The 23552-nt window shown below is 41.3% G+C and overlaps 1 protein-coding gene across 4 annotated transcripts; it reads left to right on the top strand.

Moving 5' to 3' along the window:
• Positions 1 to 2351: 2351 nt before the first annotated feature.
• Gosr2 (golgi SNAP receptor complex member 2) lies at positions 2352 to 23305 on the top strand. 4 transcript variants are annotated; one of them, XM_077800518.1, is made up of 6 exons: positions 2352 to 2440; positions 11693 to 11757; positions 13216 to 13321; positions 14138 to 14270; positions 16999 to 17139; positions 20653 to 23305. In XM_077800518.1, the coding sequence occupies exons 1-6, from the start codon at positions 2412 to 2414 to the stop codon at positions 20812 to 20814; spliced, it is 636 nt and encodes a 211-aa protein (XP_077656644.1). In that variant the 5' UTR covers positions 2352 to 2411; the 3' UTR covers positions 20815 to 23305. The 4 variants fall into 4 exon arrangements, with proteins under 4 accessions (XP_077656644.1, XP_026264045.1, XP_077656645.1 ...); XM_026408260.2 differs by having other exon boundaries at positions 13213 to 13321; XM_077800519.1 differs by lacking the exon at positions 16999 to 17139.
• Positions 23306 to 23552: the final 247 nt, after the last annotated feature.

Raw genomic sequence — 23552 nt, 5'->3', positions numbered from 1 at the left:
TTAGAAGTTCAGTGGAATGGATAAAAGGGAATAAAGGAAAGGGGGATGGGAATAAGAAAGACAGTAGAACGAGTAAGACATAACTTTCCTATGTTCATATATGAATACGTGACCAATGAAACACCACATCATGTGCAACCACAAGAATGGGATCCTAATTGGAATAATTTATACTCCATATATGTATAATATGTCAAAATACACTCTACTGGCCTGTATAACTAAAAAGAACAAAGAAAAAAAAAAGAAAGTAATTTCCCTTCCAGTATATTAAACTTTTGCAGAAAGATAGTATCTTACATATCTTTGTGTCCCAGCCCTTGCATTATTCCTGATACATAGTATGAGCTCAATTAATATATGATTTATGGGAAAACATCACTAGACTAAGTCAGGTGGGCTCTGGTGAGCCTCAAAAACAGTTCTGGGAGAATAAAGGAGAGGTTGGAGGGCAAGTCATTATAGAGAATGTCAGCATAATAAATCAACTGTCCCAGTGGTTTACCATAAAAGAAAAATAAGAAATGAGACACAAGAATGCAAGATAGAGGGATGGAATTTCCTTCTATTTCTATTTGCATATGCACATGTAAAAGCCTGGGAAGCCATAAGGAGGCTTCTGTTCTTCAATTTTCTTATCTGCCTTATTCACCTCACAGGGATGCTGTGGAGCCCAAAGGAAATAAGAAATGGGCATAAAAGTACTTTGAGAGCTCGGCATAGTGGTACATGCCTGTAATTTCAGCTACTTGGGAGGCTAAGGCATGAGGATGGCAAGTTCAAGGCAAGCCCTGGCAGTTAGCATGACCCTGTCTCAAAAAAAAAAAAATTAGGTGTGAGGGGCAGGGGATGTAGTTCAATGGTAGAGTGCTTGCCTGGCATGCCAGGAGCCCTGTGTTCAATCCCCAGCACTACAAAAATAAATAAAACAAGTCTTTGAGAAATTTAAAACTTCTATCTAACCTCTGATAGCTTCCAGCTATCTATAGTATCAAAATCTACAAATGAAAATCTAAGCCTTACATTTGTGTTCCCCCGTGATCTAGCTCTGAACTTCCTTCTAATACTATTCTTGCTCCAAGCCCCATGAGCCCAGCCACAGGAGGTCCAAATTCTTTCCTCATATGCCTTTACTCAAGTTATTCCTTCACTCTTAAATGCCCTCCCTTTCATCTCTACCAAGGCAATACAAGAAACAGTGGTTAGTAAAGGCAAGACACTGTTGATTCTTGAAGGCCTATTCATATGGCAATTAGTCTATGATCCATGAACTTTTCTTGCTCTTCCCCATGGAAATGGTACTTCAATCAAAAGTAGCATATATTCTACTTGATAATTGATCTGGAGTGTACGTCTAGCCCTCTAAATGGACTTATGAGAGGTATGAGACAGTTGAGGACTGCTGCTTTGTGTTCTTATCCCCAATATCTGTGCAGGGTACATAGTAGATGCTCAGTGAATACAAGTGGAGAAGCTAATGTTAAGCAAATAAACAACAAGGGTGGACAGTCTCTTGGGACACAAAACTGGGAGGGATCCAGGATATGGGAGAATAGAAACATCAACTTGTCAAAGGAAGAGGAACATCTCCTCCTTTGGGAGGATCTGCAGATAAAGCCTGGGAGGATGAAAACGCTATGGGTCTACGTGGAAAGACAGAAATGTACAAGCCCATCCAAGTCTCAACTCCAATGCCAACCTCTTCAAGTCTCCTGAATCTCCCACCGAACACAACCCTAGCTCAGCCAATTTTCTTGGGCTTTCTCCGGATTTTCTACCTTTTAGAATGTTTATTCGTATACATAGCTTATCTCCTTTCCTAGACGGCGACCTCTCTGAGGGCCGGAGGAACTCGGATTTTCCCCGTTACCACCCATGACACCAGATAATGCGGGTTCCATTCAATGCGGGTTTATTGGTTGGAAAAATGGGAAGGGGAGGAGGGAGATGGGCGTGCGACTGAGCGGACAAATTCAATACAGGGGAAGAATTAGCCAGAGAACCCGGTGAAGATCCGCAATCGCAGGGTCAGAGAAGACAAGCCGAAAACCGCAGTCAAGAGCCGCGTCTGCAGCTTTGCTTTGAGGACCTCACACCAGGACCTCACTCCGCGGCTGTCCTTTTCAAAACCTGACTCAATCCTGCAGCTGGACCTTGGCAAAAACCTTCACCCCCTCGGCCCCGACGTGAGGCCGAGCCTCTAGCTACATGTGTTCTTTCCTCCCTTGCGGTTGTTTCTCGTTCTCCTCCATCCCAAAACCTCAGTCAGTAAGGCGCGATCAAGGGCGCCCTAACGAGAGGGGAGAGGCGGGGTGGGTCCTGCGACCGGAAACAGGAAGCCGGAAGCCGGATGGGAAGTTTTGAGGACGTGTTCTGAGAAAGCCAGAGCCCGGGCCGGCGGGGCCGGCGACATGGAGCCACTGTACCAACAAACGCACAAGTGAGGGCAGCGTCGGGGAGCGGGCGGAGGCTAGGCCAGGCGAGGCCGGCCCCTGGGGCTGGGGTCTCGGGCGGACACCCGTGTACAGGCCGAGCCCTTCCGCCGGGAACGCTCGGAAGTTCTCAACCCCTGGCGGGATGCCCGCTCAGTCTGGGGCTCCGGAGACGTTGGGCCGAAGGGCCTCTGGGGTCTGCAAGCTGTGACTGCCTGTCGAGTGGACTGGGCGAAGGGGTAGTGGCACTTGCAGGTCGTAGTACTTCCTCCAGCACCTGGCAACTCGGTGCTTCGGGTTGGTAGAGTTCGGGGGAGAACGGAGCAGACGCGGCTCCTCGCCCCTAGGAGTTCACTAAACCGTGGGGAAGGCGAAGAGTCAGGGGAATAATGAAAAGTTATTTTTATTCTGATTTTGATATCTGCCAAAGATTATGTTTTTTAATACAAAGAAATTACCATACAGGTAGCATTCACAGTGTTTGTCAGTCATATCTGATTACAGCTTACCTTTAAGAAATATAATTGACTTAGTTTCTCATAACTAAAATTCCTCGGTGTGTCCTTTAGTCATATTGCCCTGCATTGTTGGAAGTAGTTGAGTATGGTGATGTGGAACCATACCTATCCTATTTAAAAAAATATATTTTTAGTTTTCTTTTGTAAAATATACATAACAAAATTTCCCATGTTAACTCTTTTTAAGCATATGATTCTGTGATATTAAGTACAGAATTATACCACCACTATACATTTCCAGAACTTTTTCACCAACCTAAACAGAAACTCAGTACCTACTAAGTAGTAACTCCCTATTCCTCCTATCCAGAGCCTCAAGTAAATTTGATTCTATTTTCTGAAGTGAAATCATACAATTTCTCTCTCTCTCTCTCTCTCTCTCTCTGGGGGGGGGGGTGGCCTGGCTTATTTCTGGTGGCATGTTTTCCAAGGTTCAATATTGTAGCATGTATCAGAATTTCATTCCTTTTTGTGACTGAATAATATTTCATTATATGTTAGGGAGGGCATTTTGTTGTCTGTTTATCCATTGATGGACACTCCACCTTTGGCTATTGAGAATGATGCTATTTTTGTCCATTTTCAATTTTTTGAGATGTATACCTATACCTATCCCATTTTAAGAACTTTCAGATTTATGCTATCATTTTGATGTAGTGGAAACACTTAAAATCACACTTGCTAGGCCTGGAAATGAAATAAAATTCACTAAGGAGAATTCACAACAAGCTTAAGCATTAGGAATAAGAGGATGATGATTCTCTTGCTCTTCATGCTTTGTGTGTGTGCTCACTCACTCGCTCTCACTTTTAGTGTACTGGGAATTAAACTCAGGGGTATTCTTTTTTTAATATATATTTTTATTTGTTATACATGACAGTGCATTTTGACACATATATGAATGTAATATGGCTTCTCATTTGTCTGGTTGTACATTACGTAGAGTTACACAGTTTATGTAATCATGTATGCACATAGGGTAATAATGTCTGATTCATTCTACTATCTTTCTGACCCCCATGCCCCCTTCCCTCACTCTTCTCTGTCTAGTCCAAGATATCTCTATCTTTACCCCCCATTATGAATTAGCATCTGCATATCAGAGAAAACATCCGGCCTTTGGTTTTTTGAGATTGGCTTATTTCACTTAGCATAATATTCTTCAGTTCCAACCATTTACCAGCAAGTGCCATAATTTCATTCTTCTTCAAGAGAATTCTTATCACTGAGCCATCAGTCCTTTTTATTTTTTATTTTGTGACAAGTGCTAAGTTGCCCAGGCTGTGCTCAGCTTCCAAGTAGCTGAGATTACAGGAGTGCACCACTGCGCCTGGCTAGCCCTTTATTTTCTAAGTTTATGGGTTTCTTGCACTTTACTTTGGCAATGAAATGTTTGATTTGGGTGGAGGAAAATACAGAAACTACCTTGTAATGACAGAATTTGCATTTGCCCTGGGGAACCTTATTCTTAAATAAAAATTGTAGGAAGGAACTTTAAAAAATTACCCTGTGAGTCATTTAGAAAAGCAATAAAACAGCTGGGCTGAGTGGCAGCACATGCCTATGATCCCAGCAACTCTCGGGGCTGAGGCAGGAGGATTGCAGATTCTAGGCCAGGATATAGTTCAGTGGCAAAGTTCCCCTTGGCTGAATCTCCAGCACCAAAAAAAAAAAAAAAAGGAATGAAACAAAATTATGTTTGTGTTACTAAGAAAGGGCAAATCTTTTACAGTAGCAAGTTTCAGTGGGCTTTACAGTGCTTTAAAGTTAATAATATGCTAGTTGCTGAATTGACACAATAGTAACAAGATTAATTTTTCTGGAACTTTGAACCCCATTTGTGATTTATCTCTTGTCATGTGCATAAAAGTACATTTGAATTAAATCAGCACTTTATCTTGAAAACTGAACTACCTGAACAATGAATGAATGAAAAAAAGAGATTAAAAAACAATAAATATTGTACACTTAAATAATATTTCATAAAGGCTAACTTTATATAGGGCTAGTGGCTGGGTTTTTGAGATTCCAGTGGTTGTAACAGTGCCCATGTTTGTCCCCTGTGTAGTTCAGATCATCCTCCTGTAGGTCTGAGGCATGAGAAGCTCTGATCAAATAAGTTTTCAAAGTGATTTTTAAAAAAAAATCTTTATTTTAGACATTGATGGCCCTTCATTTTATTCATTTATTTTAATACAGTGCTGAGAATGGAACCCAGTGCCTCACGCATATAGGCAAGTGCTCTACCACTGAGTCACAACCCCAGCCCCTTCTAAGTGATTTTGATGAGAACCTGGGTTTAAGAATTTTTACATATCTCAAAAGCATTTTTTTTTCTTTTCAAATTTGCATTCTCATGATGTAAAGACAGTAGATGGAGTTGTGGAATTAAAAATGACTAGGTGGTTCCCATTACTTTAAGTAAAATAAAATAAAAAACGCGTTACGCAAGGCTGTGTATATTGTATAGCATTTTCATATTGCGTTGGGTTCTATAATCCTTTGGATAATCATTACTATTAGTATCCCTACTTTATAGTTGAGACTGAGACACCTAGAAAATAAATGACTTGTGTCCCTGAGCTTGTACATAGTGAAACTAGACCTTTAACCCAGATCCTTTAACTCCGGAACCCTGTTTCCTGCTGGTATTGGTGGGAGGCAGCGTGCTTGCAAAGTGGCTCTGTGTGGTGGATCTTCTTGTGGAAGACTGGTTTCATTTAAAACCCTTCCTACATCCTTTGTAAACCTTTTTATTTTTTTTTTTTTTAAAGCAGCAACAGTGCCCTTTGCTTACTTTCTTCTAGGTCTTTGCTTGGTTATTATTATCACCCAAGCCTGTTGTGGACCCCATGCTAAACAGGGCTAAAACTTCTTTTTTCTCATATCTACCCTCTCGGGTCATACTTAAGTGTCATCTATTCTTTATCAGCTATGCATGTATTATCTGAATTCCCAGTTTAGTTTAAAACAGATTTTCCACTTATCATATTGTAGTTCCCACCATGCCTGTCGGACTTGTGTTATTATTTTGTTGTTGTTGTTTTGCATTTATTTCTTAGCATGGAATGAATCTAGAGATTGGAATCATGTAGGCTGATCTTCTCTAATTCATTCAAAGCAATTAGAAACTAAATGGGAGAAGTAGTAATTTTTTTGCAAATTTTTAAAGTTTATCCTTTTAGCTTACAAAACCAAAGTTAGTAAAAATATGTTTTTGAGGTATTATTAACATCTCTCCTGCTGTCTTATACAATCTAAGACATAAAAGGGATTGGCACAATTTTCCACTCCAACTCTGACTTTGGTCTAAAAGACCTTTGTAAGACAGTCCATGTAATCTATGTTTAAATATGAAGTGACCCACCATGTAATCCCGGTGACTCAGGATGTTAAGGCAGGAGAATTGCAAGTTCAAAGCTAGCAACTCATGAGACCTGTCTCAAGATAAAAATAAAAGGGGCTGGGGGATGTGGTTCATTGGTTAAGTGCCTCCGGGTTTAATCCCTGGTACAAAAATGTGTGTGTGTACACATACATATATATGGAGTGATCTCTCCCTGCCTTTTTTTTTTTTTTTTGGTACCAGGAATTGAACTCAGGGGGACTTGACCATTGAGTCAAATCCCCAGCCCTATTTTGTATTTTTTATTTAGAGACATAGACAGTGTCTCACTGAGTTGCTTAGCACCTCACTGTTGCTGAGGCTGGCTTTGTACTTGCGATCCTCCTGCCTCAGCCTCCTAAGCCACTGGGGTTACAGGGGTGCATCACCACGCCCGGCCCTCTTTTCTTTTCTTGAAGAGAGTTCATAAGTGTTCTGTGTTCTTGGTTTTTTTTTCCTATGAAGCTGAAATCTGTTGTCTTGAAAACATGGGCCTTTTGGTTCTGGGTCTCCCTGAAGAAGCATCAACAGGGAGCAAGCCCATTTCTCCCCTCTTGTGTCAATATTTGAAGAACACCAGCACCCCATTTTAGTGAGTTTTTCTTTCTTTTCCCAGAGACTTGGTATCATGAGCTCTTTGGACCATCCTTTGACTTCTAAACCCTGGTCATCCTCCTCATTGTCTATTGGGGAAAACCTTTAACAGATGACTCCCAGAATTGAATGCCAGTCTATATTTGTTCACTTAAAAAAAAATTAAAGGCAAAGTTGTTTTTTTTTTCCTTGACACATTTTCATTATACTGTTAAGCCTAAATGAAAATGTTAGTATTTTTTTTGTCATAGAACATTCTGTATGTGAACTCATAATCATAAGTTGATTTTTTTTTTTAAATGAACAAAAAAAAAAACCGAAGGCAGGGGCTGGGTTTGTGGCTCAGTGGTAGAGTGCTCACCTAGCATGACGAGGCACTGAGTTCAATCCTCAGCACCACATAAAAATGAAATAAAGATATTGTGTCCACCTAAAACTTAAGAATAAATATTTAAAACAAACAAACAAACTCTAAGGCAGCCCATGATGAACACTAGAAATCTTCCCTAGTATCCCTTGTTCCCTTGTGTGTCATTGTTTGGCCTGTTGTGAATCCCTCAATCTGTAGTATCATCAAGAAATATTTATCGTAAGATATTAGAAACTGCCATTTCCTCTTAAAATCAACACAAATTTGTTGTAGCCTTCTCAATGTATCATTCCTTTCTCACTGTAGACAAATCTGTGGTTTCATTTCCTAATTGCCCATGGACCGTTGTGCATGGTCTGTTTAATGTGTGAATGAATGAATGATCCTCATTAACCATTGACTTAACATTTGAAAAAACTTCTATTTATGAAATATTTCAAACAAAGATAGAGAATAACAAAACTCATATGTCAGGACTCATTAATACCTGTGTTTTGCTGACAATACATGTCTAGCCTCATTCCACCTAGGGATTCTACAGGGAAATGTCAATTGTGTTGCCTTTTGTCTTACCCATATGGGTTTGAGTTTTTTCAAGTGTCAGGTTTTTCTTGCAAATTTAATTCTGATGTATGTTTTTGTAGAATAATTATTGCTTGTTTCTAAAATATATTTTCAAATGCTGTTATTTGTACTTGAGTTTGTCTTAAATCCATTTTCCTTTTTTTAATGGAGTTTAGAAAAAATAAGCCTAATCATTTTGTTTGGGAAAAAAAAAAGGTGCTTTACATTATTGATTTAGAGACAGAAGTTAAATTAAAAGCTCCACACCTGTTGTTCCTCAGCCCTAAAGATAGCCACCCTCTTATCCATTATTTTATTCTTCCTATATTTGTATCCACAAGCAATATTACTGTTTGATGTGTTTTTTAGTTTAATTTTAATTTTTTAAAAAAGATACTGATGTATTAGAGTTTAATATTGTCTTTTCTTAAAGACTTATTGTATGTGTTAATATGCATAGGTCTCTTTTGTTTAAACTGCTTGTATAGTTTAATTAAACTGCCGAATTACTAATTTCCTTTTTTGATGAACACTTGGATTGTAACTCTTTTTTTTTTTTTTTTTTGCTATAAAAGTCCACAGTCTTTTATCTGAAATCCTTAGGAACAAACCACTTTGGAATTCAAGTGTGTTGCAGCTTTTAGGAAAGAAATGTGGTACATGTACCCTATATCATGTAACATCCCAAACATCAGGGCACCACAGGATACATGAAAAACTGCTGTAAAATTTCACACTTTGTGGAATAAACAAAGACCATAGATTCATGTCTGATCATTTTTCACCACTGAATTAATTTGCTACAGACTTATAAAAAATTAGGAATTTGAGAACATTTTGAATTTTAGAATTATTCATGGTGGGTTATGGGCCTGGATGAACAGCTGTTGCAAATGCCTCCTCATTGTATGCCAGATCTCTCTGGCATCGGACATATTGCTAGAGGTGGAATGTGAGGTCATAGAGTAGATGTCTACTGATTCTACTAGATGTTGTCAGAAAGCCATGAAAGTGTTCTACCAGTTCATAATCCTACCAGCCATGTATGAGAGTTCTAGTTCCCCACATCCATGTCAGTAGTATGTTCTCACACTTTAAACTACTTGTCAGTCTGAGGGGAGCATTGTTTTTGACATGTTTTCCTGCGTTACTAGTAATGTCTAGCATCTCTTCATAGAGTTATTGGCCATATGGCTTTCCTTTTCTTTCATTTACCCTTTGTCTATTAAAAAATTTCTTTGTTTGACTTTTCCTGTTAATTTGGAGCAATTCTTTGTATAGTCTGGACATTGATTCTTTGTTATCTTCTGCAGCTATCTTCCAGTCTGCTGTCTTTTAATTTTTTGGGGGGGGGGTACTAAAGAGTGACTGGGATGCCACTGAGCCACATCCCTAGTCCTTTTTGTCCTTTTTATTTTTTAAAATTTTGAAACAGGGTCTCACTAGGTTGTTAGGGTCTCGTTAAATTGCTGAAGCTGGCCTTGAACATATTATCATCCTCTTGCCTTAGCCTCCTGAGCCACTGGGATTATAGGTGTGCACCATCATGCCTGGCCTTTAAATTGTTGTTTGTGGTGCTTTTGGTATAAAGAAGTTGTTTCATTTTAATGTCAAAATTTCCAGTCTTCTCCTTTGAGGTGATTTTTGGGTTTTGTCATAATATTAAAAATCCTTCTTTAACCTGAGGCATTTATATATGCCTGTATTTTCTTCAGAAAGTTTGAAAGCCTTGCTTTTTATATTTAGGTGTTAAGCCACCTTGAGTTTTTGTGTGTGTTTCATAAAGTGTCTTTTTTTCTATATGGATAATAAATTGAGTTTTCAGCATGTACTGTAGTCCATTATTTTTCAACTGATTTATGTCACCAACTTCCCAAATACGTGGGACCATTTCCTCTTAGGGCAAGGTTAGGGTTTGTCTATCTTTGTCCATATGACCCTGCACTGCTACTATATTTTAATTATTATGGCTCTATAATAAGTATCTTTGGGTGAGTACCAGGGATTGAACTCAGGGGCACTTGACCACTGAGCCACATCCCCAGCCCTAGTTTGTATTTTATTTAGAGACAGGGTCTCACTGAGTTGCGTAACGCCTTGCCTTTGAACTCATGATCCTCTTGCCTCAGAGCCCCGAGGATTACAGGTGTTCACCATGTTGCCCGGCTATAATAGGTCTTAATAACAGGAGTGATACTCCACATGTCTTCAGAGTCATCTTGGCTGGTTTTTGCTCCCGCACCAGTTTTTGTATTTTTATGTTGCTGTTCCTGTTGATAATGCTGTCAACTTTCTGATTTGCTTTATTAAATTTACCTGCCTACATCCAGGCCTTCAGTAAAGTCCTAATTCTGCTGTCTTCTGTTGCCGTTCTCTTAGTTACCCTGATCCAGATGTTCCACGTGGTGATTCCACATGGTCAAACTGCATTTCTGTATCAGCCTCCATACCTCCACATCCCCTCATTCCAAAATATCCTGGACTTACCTTACTGAAGCAGCTGTCTGGTTGCAGACTCTAGTAGTGATTTCTAGCTGCAGTCTTGCCTGGGAACACTCTGGAAGTTCTTAGACAGGTGGCCTAGCTTCTGGTGTCCTGAGTTATATTTAGAAGCCACAAGGAGGCCCCAGAAAAACTGGAGGCAAGCTTAAACCAAAGTTGAGCTCCTGGCTGACTGTCATTGGTAAATTTAGGGTAACAGTCAATTGTTCTCACCATGAAGGAAGATTAGTGACCTTTTCCTTCAGGCCTGGGGATGAGGCCCTTTTCACTTGGGCTTCAATATGAAGAGACTGTAAGCTCCAGGAGGTGGCTATGGGGGCTAGCATAAGTAATATTTCAGGGACTGATGATGGGGGACTACTAAGAAGTGTTCTGAGGGTGACCTTGGCCAAGTTCTGAAAAGCCTCCAGAGTGCTCTGGTGCCTGGTATCTGGGATCCTGTTGCATTTCCAAATCAGATGGCAGTCTCTTCCTATTGCCAGGGACGAATGTTTACCAAACAGGAGATTCTGTCTTTCAGGCCTTTCTGCACGGTTTCCTCATCCTTCTCTCCGACCAACTCTCCTTCAAGTAGGCCACCCTGCTAGTGACCCACACAGCATGCCATGTGTGCATTTTGGCATATCATTTTCTTAATATCTCCCTTCACTAAATCATGTCTTTCTTTAAAATGCTGCTCTGAACTCTTTCATTCACAAAAGTTCCCAGCTTACACTTTCTCAGCCTCAGCCCTTCTATTTGCTTTTGCTTTACACCACTGTGCAAAGCTCCTCAACTTTCTGTTTGTTTACATTTATGTGTGTTGGTTTTCTTGTAAATCTTCTCAGAGCTTTTTCATGTCTATCTGGCCTGTCATTCCTAATTACAGTGTTTCTCAAGGACAGGGATTCTATCTCTCTTGCCCTTTGACTCTTGTTAGTACACACCAGCGCTCAGCACATTAGGTCATAGAGCAGATAGTGGGATTGGTTGGATCTCTGAGTTTATCACTTGCTGTGTGACCTCGAACAAGTTACATAACCTTTCTGGTTTCAGTCATCTTATTTATAAAATGAGGACAATGATTGTACTTTCTTCACAGGGTTATTGACTTAGCAGTGTGTCTTGGATACAGTATGCACTCACTAAATGCTGCCTATCAGTATTATTAATATTAGTGTTTGGCTATTAGAAACATGTGGCCCAAAGCATCACATACAAATTTTTCAGTTCAGCAGTGCTGTCAGTTTAAATCAGTTACGTGTTGGCATCAGAAAAATTGTCTTTCCTCACTGAAGTGCTGTTGATTATTCCTGTCTCACTCATTTCCTCCCTCTTCCTTTGATAGGCAGGTCCACGAGATCCAGTCTCACATGGGACGCCTGGAGACGGCAGACAAGCAGTCTCTGCACTGTGAGTAATTAACTACGGAGACCAGAGTCCTTTCTCTGATGACACGGTGCTAATGGGCTGGGTTTCCTGACTGCTTCTGCCTCAGGGCTTAATGATTCAGTGTGGAATGAATTTTGTTGTTAGGGTAGACAAAAAAACCCTATGGCAAAGTCACTGATTTCCTTGATTGTACCCTTTGGAATCCCACAAGTCTTATCCCCCATTACCCCTCCACTCAACCTGACATGGCCCTATGGGAATGGAAGTTCTTTCCCCCCATCTGTCTTAATCTAATTACCTAGTCCTTAGAGGAATGCACTCCTTAAAAATTCAGAGATGTTTAACTGGGATTGGCCATTTCTTCTAAGCTGAGAACTCTGGCTTTTTAGGAGGATTATTCAGAAACGAATAGCAATATTAATTAGTTTAGTTCCCACACCGTGGTTTCCTTTGAGAAACTTGCTGGGTTTTGTTATTTGGCTTTATTCTGTTCCAAGAAAGGGCCCCTTTTCTGGGTCAACATGCAGACACTTCTGCAGAAGCTCCTGTCACCCCACTGCCTGGCTCTTGCCATGCCATTTCTCTGTCTCTGTCCACAGCTCGGAGCACCTTTTCTCTCTGTGCCCCACAGCATCTTAATTTCAACTGTTCGTGTTTGCTGCATTTGCAAAGACCCAGGAAGGGGCAGTCAGTGCCCCTGCTGACGCTTCTTGGTGGGGCAAGGAGCCTGTACTTTTTTTGTGTGTGTGCATAATTCAGTTTCTGTCCACTGGACTTTGTTTGCCTTCCCAGCAATCTCATTGTTACATGATTAGAAATGGAAAAGAGGTCATTTTGACTGTCTTTATCAAAAGGGATAAGGAAAATAACTGTATTTTTCAAATCTTTTTACCTCTGGATTCTTTCCTAGGCCTTTCCTGTTGATATTTGATCTATTTTGGGGGCTTCGGTATAGCTCAGCCCACCCATTCTTACAGAAAGCCTTAAGGGAACTCTTCTCCTTATGTTTCCATACTAATCTTCTCTTTCCTTTGTGCCTTTTTTTAACTTTATTACTGTAAAATTGGCATTCTTTTTACTAGGTATTTTTTATATCTGAGACCTATCTCAAAGGAAAAGAGACCTACATAAGAAAACTTAGCTTAAAATATTTATTTGAACAACCTTTTAATGTTTTATTTTCTAAAAGTATATCTCTATAGATCTACCTTTAGCTTTTAAAAAATTGTCATTGTTATGGCATTAACAGGTGTGTGTGTGTGTGTGTGTGTGTGTGTGTGTGTGTTTGAGTGTGTTTGAAACAACGCTTTTAGCATATCTTGGATTTTCTTTCATTATTCATTTGTGTATACATTCTTCTCCTTTTGAAATACATTATTAGTTTATTGGATATGGGGAAAATATGTTTGGTTTATCATTCTAATTTAAATTCACTATCTTTTCCAGCATTTATTCTTTTTTTTCTCTTTTGTGCAGTAGTAGAAAATGAAATCCAAGCAAGCATAGACCAGATATTCAGCCATCTAGAACGTCTGGAGATTTTGTCCAGCAAGGAACCCCCTAACAAAAGACAGAATGCCAAACTGTAAGTGCTGACCTTTGACACTGCCCTTATCCCCAGGCTACCAGGGAAGGCCTTCCTTCCAGGGAGGTGGTAGAATATTCTGAAAATACATGAACATGTTGAAAAACTAAGTGCAAAGATAAATTCCCCCAACAGGCACAGTTCTTGAGTGTTATCCCCTCATAGTCAAAGCCTGTGAGGTCTCTTGTAAGGTCTCTTGAAATATAGTACCTATTTGGTGGTGTTTTGGAATTTTGCCTCCAGTTCTGTTTTCTGACCAGACCTCTAACCACTTCAAGCCTGATATTGTCAGGGAGTTTGGCTCTGCTCTTTGATTCCCACTGGGTTCTTGTTTGAAATGAAATCATGCTCTTACTTCAATCAGTCTTTTTTATAATGAAATACTGATCTAACGTTTGATACTCCACCATGAAATTAAAATGAAACCACCCTCAACGCCTTCACCCAGCCCCTGCTTGCTCCTTAAACTTTTATGAAACTTCATTGATGCTTTGCCTCAAAGATGCCCTTGGGCTTCTTCCAGGAGAGCGATATAATCCATAGAAGGTCAGGAAGGGGTCATCAAACCTGCTTCCTGTCACCTGTTCCCTATCATGCATCCAGAATCAGAAACCAGCAGATGAATCTTGTGTGTGAGCACCCACTTTAACCTCAAGCCTCTTCTTTACTTTCAACATCATTGGTTCACATCACATTTCAGGGGGTGGTGTAGGGAAAAGTAAGGAAATGTCCTCTGTCCTGAATACAAGGCCTGGCTGCCTCAAATTGTGCTGCACTGGGTTCCTGGAATTTAATCTCTCTCTTCATTGATTCCAGTCGAGTTGACCAGTTAAAGTATGATGTCCAGCACCTGCAGACTGCTCTCCGAAACTTCCAGCACCGACGCTATGCCAGGGAGCAGCAGGAGAGACAGCGAGAGGAGCTTCTGTCTCGTACCTTCACCACTAATGTAAGCCGAGGGGGTCGGCAGGTGCTCAACAGATTGTTGGGGCTGAGCTCAGGTCGCTGAGCTTTATCTTTGTAGGAGGACATCTAAAACAGACTGACATGGAGGAGACCAACTGGAAATGACAGGGGACTTTGTGTATTGCCACTGATACTAAATCTAGACTGGAATTTCTTTTTTTCCAATCAGAAACCTGAAGAGGAAGCAGTTAAATTGAGGGATGGGCAGAGGTGAAAATTACCTGGTTCAGCTGTCCAGTGCACAGAGGTGAAAGTTCACATGGTCTAAATGTTTTTGTCATCAGATAGAGACAGATGATTAGAACTTAGGCCACTGGTAGAAAAGGCAGCATTTCAAAGCTGCCTCCAGGCAGTTGCTGTTATGCTGTGTATGTGTGTGGTTCCAGTGTCAGATGCATTAAAATGTTTTTGCCTGTAGTCGGAACAGCAATTTAGAGGAATTTGTTAACAGATGTTTAGTGTTGGATGGACTGCTTGGCTTGAGTCTGAAAATGGCCTGATGGTTTGCATATTTCATTTCTTAGACACCGTTGTCCCTGTCCTTTAGTCTTGATAGGATCAGTCCCTGCACATGTTTGCAGAACATACTGGCCTTTTCTGTGACCTGCATAACATGTTTCACCAAATGAGGTGGGTCTGGGGTTTTTATATTTTGTTCCTTATTAGAGAGGTTTATTTTCTATAGAGGTGTCAGCTTCCTTAGCCTGTTACTAGAATCCACATCATTTCCCGCTTTTCAGATATTAAACTCTTACTGCTCCATCCATGCATTGCAGGAAATTTCCTTCAGTGCATCAGAATGTGCCTCCACAGGTGTTATTTCTCCAGGATAAGCAGTCAGGTCAGAATGACCAACAGTTCAAAAATGTAGTGCTCTATATAGACACACTAAATGTTGTTGTGTGGGCTTTTGATAGTTATGGTCTTGCATCAGGCATATTTTAGGCTAGGGATATCTCTCAGGGTTATTTTGTTACTTACCAGCCTGATGTGACTGTGCATACAGTAGGCCCTTAGTAAACATTGACTTGCCAAATGAAACTTCTTCTTGGTCACATTGCCATCTGGAGCTATAATACATGTGCCTGGGAGATAATGACCTATCAGTGATACTTTTCTGGTAGGAAGGTAAGAAAGATTTGCACATAAAAGGCATTCAATAAATTCTTATCAAATAAATGAAGAGAAGTCTGTCATTGATTTTTTTTTTTTTTTTTTTTTTTTTTTTTGGTGGGGGCCAGTACTGGGGATTGAACCCTAGTGCACTTTACCACTGAACTATGTCCCCAGCCCTTTGTTTCTTATTTATTTATTTATTTATTTATTTGTTTGTTTATTTTGAGACAGTCTCAGTAAGTTGCTGAGGCTGGCCTCAAACTTGCAATCCTCCTGCCTCAGCGTCTTGACCTGCTGGGATTATAGGTATGTGCCACTGCACCCAGCTTATTGATATTTTTTTCCAAACACTAGAGTCCTTTGACCCAGAGCATTAGCTCTGTGTAGAACACTAAGGTGCTGAGAGCTAACTGTGAGAAAATTAATAAAATGATTCCTTCAGCTGTGCCACTCCTAGAGGAGTTATTGAAAATTTGCATGTGAGAGATGATTCTGAACTTGTGGAGCAGAGAAAAGAAGGCTTAATCTCTGTACCATCAGGAACTGAGGTGTAGATTGTCAAAACAGCATTGCTTGGCAGGAGTTTGGGCAAGTCAGAAGTTGGGAAGGAGAAGAGAACATTGTCACATGGTGATGACTTGCTTCTGTACACAGACCACTTTTAGGGTGAAATGAGAGCCATGAGGATTGATCATGGTCTCTCTTCTGTGTGTGTGGTTGAGAGAGAGCAGGCCTTGCATTTAGTACCAGGATTCCTGTCATACTGGCTTCTTACCAGCTGTATGATCTTGGACGAGTTATTCTTCTTTCTGCAGTTTGTTTCTTCATCTGTGAAATGAGGATAATAATGCACAGAATGAGGATAGAGTGAGTTTACAGTAATGAGTCTGTATAGTAAGAAAGCTCTTGATCAGTACAGGTTGAGCATCCTTAATCTGAAAATCCAAAATTGGAAATGCTGCAAAACCTAAAGAAGCATTTTGGATTTAGGATCACTCACCTGCTACAATACTCAACCTGTATTCTTTTTTTTTTTTCCCCCCGCCTCTCTCCATTTTTTAGCATTTTTCTTGCCTACTTTGGAGTGTATTCCCATCCTGAACACCATTAGCCTTCAATAAAAAGCATAGGCTCTTTGATCCTTAGTCTCAATCTAATTGGAGGGATAAGCTATAGATAAAACAGCTGAAGAACAAAAGCAAACATTTAATGCTGCATTAAGGGGAAGCCAAGTCAGGGACTTTTGGAACACCTTTCTTAGTAGTCATAGAAAGCTTTTACAAGAAATGTAATGAGATCTTGAAGGAATAGGTTTTCCTAAGAAATAATACAGAGGCAGAAATCAGCAATAATTGGGTAACAGAAGAGTGACCTTCACCACTAATGTAAGCTGAGGAAACGAGCTTGTTCTTCTTTGTAAACGGAGGCCTCCCACACTTTGCTTTTTCTTCCCCGTTGGGTTCTCTGATTCTTGCATCATTCCCTCTGGCTGTTCTGGCTTGGCCTTGGCTGCAAGGCAGAACACTCGGAAGCAGTGGGACCCCTGGAGCTGACTAGCAAGCATAGTTAATCAAGTGCCTGCATTTCTTTCACAGGACTCTGCCACCACCATACCAATGGACGAATCACTGCAGTTTAACTCCTCCCTCCACAACATTCACCACGGCATGGATGACCTCATTGGAGGCGGGCACAGTATTCTGGAGGGACTGAGGGCCCAGAGACTGACCTTGAAGGTGGGGTCCCTCCTGGAGAACAGGGAGAAGGCCTTTTGTTTTGGCCTCATCCAACAGTTTGAAACTGTTTACATTTTGATTATGTGTCCCCAAATTGTGATATTGTAACAGCAAGGGTTTTCCTTGAGTTTTTGATTCTTCCTGTTGGAGTTGGATTTCTATAAGCACCAGAGTAACCAAATTCCTGAGCCGTAAAGTGGCCTCTCTTGGTATCCAGGTCTTTCCCCATCTATTGAACCTACATGGAATTGACTGCTACAACAGGGGGACCAGTAATAGGCTGAGAAGATCTGATATAGAATCTGCTCTGCTCAAATGAAGATAAAGCTGCACCCTAGCTGGCTTTCCCTTAGGATCTCAATTGTGCACTGCCTTACTGCAGTCCTGAATTCCCATGGGTGGGTCTTTGGGTTGCATAAAACTGCAGTAGATAGTTTCACAGTAGATCACTTCTAAGCTTCTAGAGCACTTAGTGAGGATTCTCAGTGACTCTTCATTCTCATTAGCTGTAGGGATTCCTAGAAGCCCTGTCCCGTTGGCATTAAGATTCTGACCCCCTGGGAGTGGTTTACAGGAACATGACACAGACTCTGTGTCATGCCCTTTTCCTGTGTCAGCCCTGATGGCTGATGGGGTGTGGGCTTTGCCTGTTATCAGGATGTGGCCCCTGTAATGAAGAACTCCCATCCACTGAGCTGTGAGAAACTGTCACTCAAAAGTATGAGCTTTATCTTAGTTTTTGTTGGACCACATGGAGCCTGTCAGCTCTGCAGGACTCTATACATTTCTGAACAGCCCCCTCCATCCTTACCAGGGAGAGGGTCAGGTGAGCCAGAGACATTCCTCCCCACCCCCCTTGCTGACAGTTGCAGCAATTTCAGTACTAATTTAACCAGGTACTTGTTGGTGAGCCTACTCTTTCTATAAAGAACTGCTGCTCTCTTTTCCATACCTCAGCTGAAGAGTAGAGCCCTTTTAGGACAAGACTCCATGTCACACTAATGGAAGAGTCAGTGGGGGGTAGAGCTTTATTATTAAAGCAAAGGTTAGCTTCCTTGAAGTCTTGTGGCACTGAGGAGCCCACCCACCTTCTGCCACCTGCAGTGATGAAGTGCTGGGGAACCTATCTAGGCGTTGGGGGTTGCACCTCAAAGTTTCTAGCTCACTTTGCTCTGCACACCTAGTCTGTACCTGTCTTTTGCCTCTTGATTCCTTCCACCTGCCTCTGTCAGGGACTTTTCTGCCTAAATCATTTGAAAGCAACGCTGGAAAGAACATGAAGGAATTGGGCTGAAGCACCCTAATGATTAAGGCCAGTTCGTGTTTGAAAATACTTATTTTTTTTTTTGAAAGGTACAGTTACTTTTAGGTGATTTTAGAAATTTGATTCTTGAACCTCACATTGATTAGTCTGCACTTCAGCACTCAGCAGGCTCTTCAGTAAGAAGCTCGTTTTCACTGTCACCTTTCATGTCTTCTCTAGTAGCAAACAAGTTTAACCTGAGTCTGTGCACATTCTCCATCTCTATTTTTTTTGTTTTTTAAATATTTTGCAGTGCTGGGGATGGAATCCTGGACCTTAAACACTAGGCAGGTGCTCTGCCCTGAGCCTCACCCCAGCCCTGGAGATCTCTTCACAAGGCTGGTTAATCCTTGTGTGGGCAGAATGTCGGCTCTGAATTTCTGTCAATGATGCCTCCTGTTCCTCTTTCTTCCTTGGCCTTTTCTCTTAGTCTCTTATGAATGTGTGTTCATTTAAGAAAGTAGATGGCGCAAGCCTGTAATTCTAGCAGCTCAAGAGGCTGAGGCAGGAGGATCACAAGTTCAAAGCCAGCCTCAGCAACTTAGTGAGGCCCTAAGCAACTTAGCGAGATCCTGTCTCAGTATAAAAAAGGGTTGGTGATGTGGCTCAGTGATTGAGCACCCCGGGGTTTAATCCCTGGTACTAAAAAAAAAAAGTGGGAGCCACAATGGCACATACCTGTAATCTCATCTGCTAGTACTAGAGTCTGAGACAGGAGAATTGTTAGTTCAAGGCCAGCCTCTGCAACTTAGACCTTCCTTGTCTCGAAAAATAAAAAGGACTAGGGATGTAGCACAGTGGTAGAGCACTCCTAGGTTTGATCCCTAGTACCAGGAAGGGAAAAAAGAAAAAATGGATGTGGGTAAGTCATATCCATCTGTCCAAGTATAATGAGTGACTTGTGAATATAAGTAACTTGGGGTCTGCCTCTGCATTCATTTATATTTGTTATACCTAGGAGAAATATTTTTAAAAATATTTAAAAAACAAATTCATAAATGTTCTTAAAAATTAGAAAGCAGAAAGAAAGGTAGGCTGGATGGTTTGGGCTGTTGATTTAGGAATAAAATATCCTTTTGTTTTAGTGGCAACATTTATATAAGGGGGTTTTGGTCTTTGTGTTGGTGTCTGCTGCATTTCCATCTTTTCCCACTTCATACCCTCATAAATGTGGACATTGACCCACACATTATACTCAGTAGAATCCCTGAAGATTCTGCTCTACACAGTGGGCAGATTAGTATCAAGGATTATTGGAGGTAGGGAGCCAAGGGAGAGTTTTTCAATGTGGTCTCTAAAATATATATTGAGTTTTAAATTTAAAAATACATATATTTAAATTTGAAAATACTTATATTTTTTGAAAGATATAATAGTTATTGAAGTGTAGTTTATATTGTGAGGCATACAGAGCTTATTTGTATAGTTCAGTGCATTTTGACAAAAGCATCATGCTCGTACTCCTATCAAGTTACAGACTGTTTTTATCACCCCTGAAAGATCCCTTTGCCCCTCCTAGTCAAACTATCCCAGGCAACCACCATTCTGATTTATTTCACCTGTAATTAGTTTTGCCTGTTACTGAATTCATATAACCATTCATACTACTATTTTATGTGTGCTACCCTCTGATATTTTTGAGGTTGGTTCATGTAGTTACATGTTTGGTTATGGGTGGCAACTAGATACCTTTTATTGCTGAACAGTATTCCACTGTGCAGATAAAATGTGATTTGTGTAACCATCCTGTGGGTGATGGGTACTTGAATTGTTTCCAGTTTTTAGATATCTTCCTGTGATATGTATGATGTGTGTGTGTGTATGTTTGTATGTTAGGGAGAGATACATATAAATGACAATTTGTTATGTAGTCAGTTGTCTCATCACCATTTGTGATATAGACGTTTCTTTCCCTTTATGTTGCTTTGGTACCTGGATTAAAAATCATTTGACCTGGGCAACCCCTATAGGGCTCCCTCTTGCCCCTGTGGGAATTCGGTTTTTATTCATACTTAAGGAATTCTACTCCTTTCACTCTGGTAAAAACAAAAACAATTGACTATAGGAGAGTGAGTCTATTTTGGTGGATTTTTTTTTTATAGAGCATGACCAAGAAAACCCATTGGTAAAGCCCCAGCACGTGATAACCATCACCCACCATTGGCACAGTGAATCAGTCTTTGTTTTCTATCTCTTCTTGTCTGCTGCAGGGGACTCAGAAAAAGATCCTTGATATTGCCAACATGCTGGGCTTATCTAACACGGTGATGCGACTCATTGAGAAGAGGGCTTTCCAGGACAAGTACTTCATGATCGGCGGGATGCTGCTCACCTGTGTAGTCATGTTCCTCGTGGTGCAGTACCTGACTTGAGCTGGCCACACCCAGTGGCTGGACATTGTTCCCACTGCGAGACTGTGTGATTGTGAGTGTGTGCACGTAAGAGAGAGAAGGGCCTAGAGGCCACCTTTTGAAATGTATGCCTGACTTAACTGTGAAGACCACTTAGGAGTAATTGTGATCAAACTGCTCTTTTTTCTGTGACATCTTGGGGAGTTAGTGCCACCAAGATGCGTGGTATGTAGAAAGTGAAAGAAGTTCTGATTCTCTCACCCTCATTCTCACTGGGGAAGGGAAGGGATGGCTTTGTCCACATGACTGTGTGCACCTGGAGAAGGCTTCTGCAGTGAGCCTCATGCACAGGACTATTCACACTGTTCACACCTTGTCATCAGCAGCCTTTGAGGCTCCTGATAAATAGGCTGGAGCATGAGCAGAAAGGAGAGGGAAGAGGCCTTTTCCTGCACCTGTTATAGTGGATCCGTTTACAAACTCTTGTTCCTGCCACCCTCCCCCAGCAACTGACATGTAGATGACTAACTGCTAACACTCATCATCCTTTCCTGGAAGCAGCTACCTAGGAGAAGCAGAGACATTAAAGGTATTGCTGATAAGGGTAAGCTTTTCCATACTATGGTTGCTGGGCGTTTGTCCTTCCTGAAGGAAGGCCAGTGTTCCTGGGAGTGTTCAGTCTGGAGACTGAAGACCCGAGTCACCAATTTTTTTTTTCCAAGTATTAGAATGGTTAGCTCTCTTAAAACTCAGAGACTGCAGCTGGGCACCTATGCCCAGGCTTTGATGGGCCTTTGCGTCTTAAGAAGGTGGCAATGAGCAAAGGTTAGTTATTTGTCAGTTACAGTCTCATCTCTAGTTCTAACATCTCTTAATTCTTTGGCTCTCTTCTCTTCCTTGAAATACATTAGCACCTGCCTAGCCAGGGTAGGTCACTCTGGAGATGTCTCTGATTATATGTTCTTGTGAGACTTTCCAGGAACCAGAAACTTTCCCTTCCCAGCCCTGGATTAAGGCTGTAACAATACCTGGAGTATTGTGGAATTCATTATAAAGCCAGTCTGTTTTGAAGTCTATCTAATGTGATAAATTTCTGAAAGTACCAGAAAGACCTGGTGAGTGTAGTTGTTCATCTGTCAGAGAACAACTGTCCTACCAACCCTAAGGCTTAGCCTCATGGCGAGGCAACATAACACTCAGAATTCCCCGGAACTAGAAACCTGGTCAGTATTAACTCCACCCTTGATCATTCTACTTACACTTTGTCTTTGTTCCTTGTAGCTTGAACTGTCTTGTGCCTCTTTTCCCTCCTACTGTGTATGGTCTCTTCCCTCCCTTACTCACCTGTTTCAGTAGCAATACTGGTCTCTTCAGGCATATGTATTTGTGGCGTAACTCCCCCTTTGGTGAATTTTCTTAATTGTCACAGATTTTTAACATGAATTTTCTGGGTACTAATTTCAGACTTCTGATCAGAAGAGACATCCATTACCCCTCCCTACCCCTCTGGGCTAAACAGGGATCCTAGATTTCCAGGAAAGAGGAATCTGACCCCTTCTGAAAAGGATTAACAGCCCTGCAGAGCAAAAACAGTGACCTGAAGCAGGGACAGTGGGGCTGCAGCATCTTCAACCTGCTTTTGGGAGGCATTTTGAAATCTTCACCATGCTCAGAACAGAGCTCTTGAGGGTCCATAAAATGGATTATTAGGCTGCAGAGACCTGTCTTGTCTCCTGGGCACCTGAGGATTCTGCCAGACAGTACACTTTGGAGGAAGGTATGCAAGTTGCAACTGAGCCATTTGGACTTGAACTCTGGGAGACAGACACCTCCAACCCCCGGCCCTGTTGGCTGGTAGGGCATCTTTTTGTAGTGAATACCAGTTTCCACACCTGCCTTTATAGTGATTCCTGGCCTTGATAAACCTTCATGCCTCACCTTTGCAGCAGGTTCTCCCTACTTGGGAATAAAAGTTGTGGAGGTGGTGTGTGAGTCTTTACTGCCTGGGGTTGGGAATGGTGTTCTGTGTCTGGTGATTCGGGGGCACTGAGAGGGCTATTGTCACAGAACTACCATCCTTCCCACTTCGTGTCCAGTGCCCTACTGAGCAAGAAGTGCGTGGCCTGAGTGCAGGAAAGGGTCCCAGTCTAGGGGACCCTAGACTCCTCCCCAGTTTAGGGGAGGAGCGCCCTCTAGTGGGGGTCAGGGTGAATTCTTAGGTGGAGCTAGCTAGAAACTCCAAAAGGCGGCCTTAGCCACCTGGTGCAGCAGTTAGGCTGCCTGCTGGGGTTTGCAGCAGGTGAGTTGCCAGGAGGAACTTTGAATACCCTTATTACATGGATGTTTATTCCAGGTCTGGCCACTTTAAGAAAAGCCAGATTCAAGATCAAATTAATACAGTAGTCCTGGTTTTATAGAAAATTTCATGCTGGATTTTTCACTAAAGCCACTTTCCCTATTGAATGTAAGTGAATTTGATTTGCAAGTTTGAATTTCCACTCTGTTTTTGAAATATCAGCTGAATAAAGTTGAGATTTATTTTATTTAGAAAATCATACTTTGTAAAATAATTTGACATTGTTATCACTAATAACCTTTTTTATGGTTCCAGGACAGTTTCTTAAACACTGTTCCATGGCCTAGGACTGGGCTGGCTGGCTCAGAAGCAGTTGGGGAACTTTTTTTTTTAAAGTACAGATTCCTGGGGCCTATTCCAGACCTGAATTAGAACATTTTTTAAGTCTCTGAGGTCATTCTTA

The sequence above is a fragment of the Urocitellus parryii genome, chromosome 7, assembly GCF_045843805.1.
Source record: "Urocitellus parryii isolate mUroPar1 chromosome 7, mUroPar1.hap1, whole genome shotgun sequence".
Classification (NCBI taxonomy): domain Eukaryota; kingdom Metazoa; phylum Chordata; class Mammalia; order Rodentia; family Sciuridae; genus Urocitellus; species Urocitellus parryii.
Note: the sequence above shows the minus strand (reverse complement) of the source record. Positions and strands in the feature narration are given on the sequence as shown.

Excerpts from the sequence above, each read along its gene's own strand:
- Gosr2 (XM_026408260.2), top strand. The coding sequence starts at position 2,412 with ATGGAGCCACTGTACCAACAAACGCACAA. Across the intron at positions 11,758-13,212 it reads AGACAAGCAGTCTCTGCACT|TAGTAGAAAATGAAATCCAA; the intron begins GTGAGTAATTAA and ends TCTTTTGTGCAG. Across the intron at positions 13,322-14,137 it reads AAAAGACAGAATGCCAAACT|TCGAGTTGACCAGTTAAAGT; the intron begins GTAAGTGCTGAC and ends CATTGATTCCAG.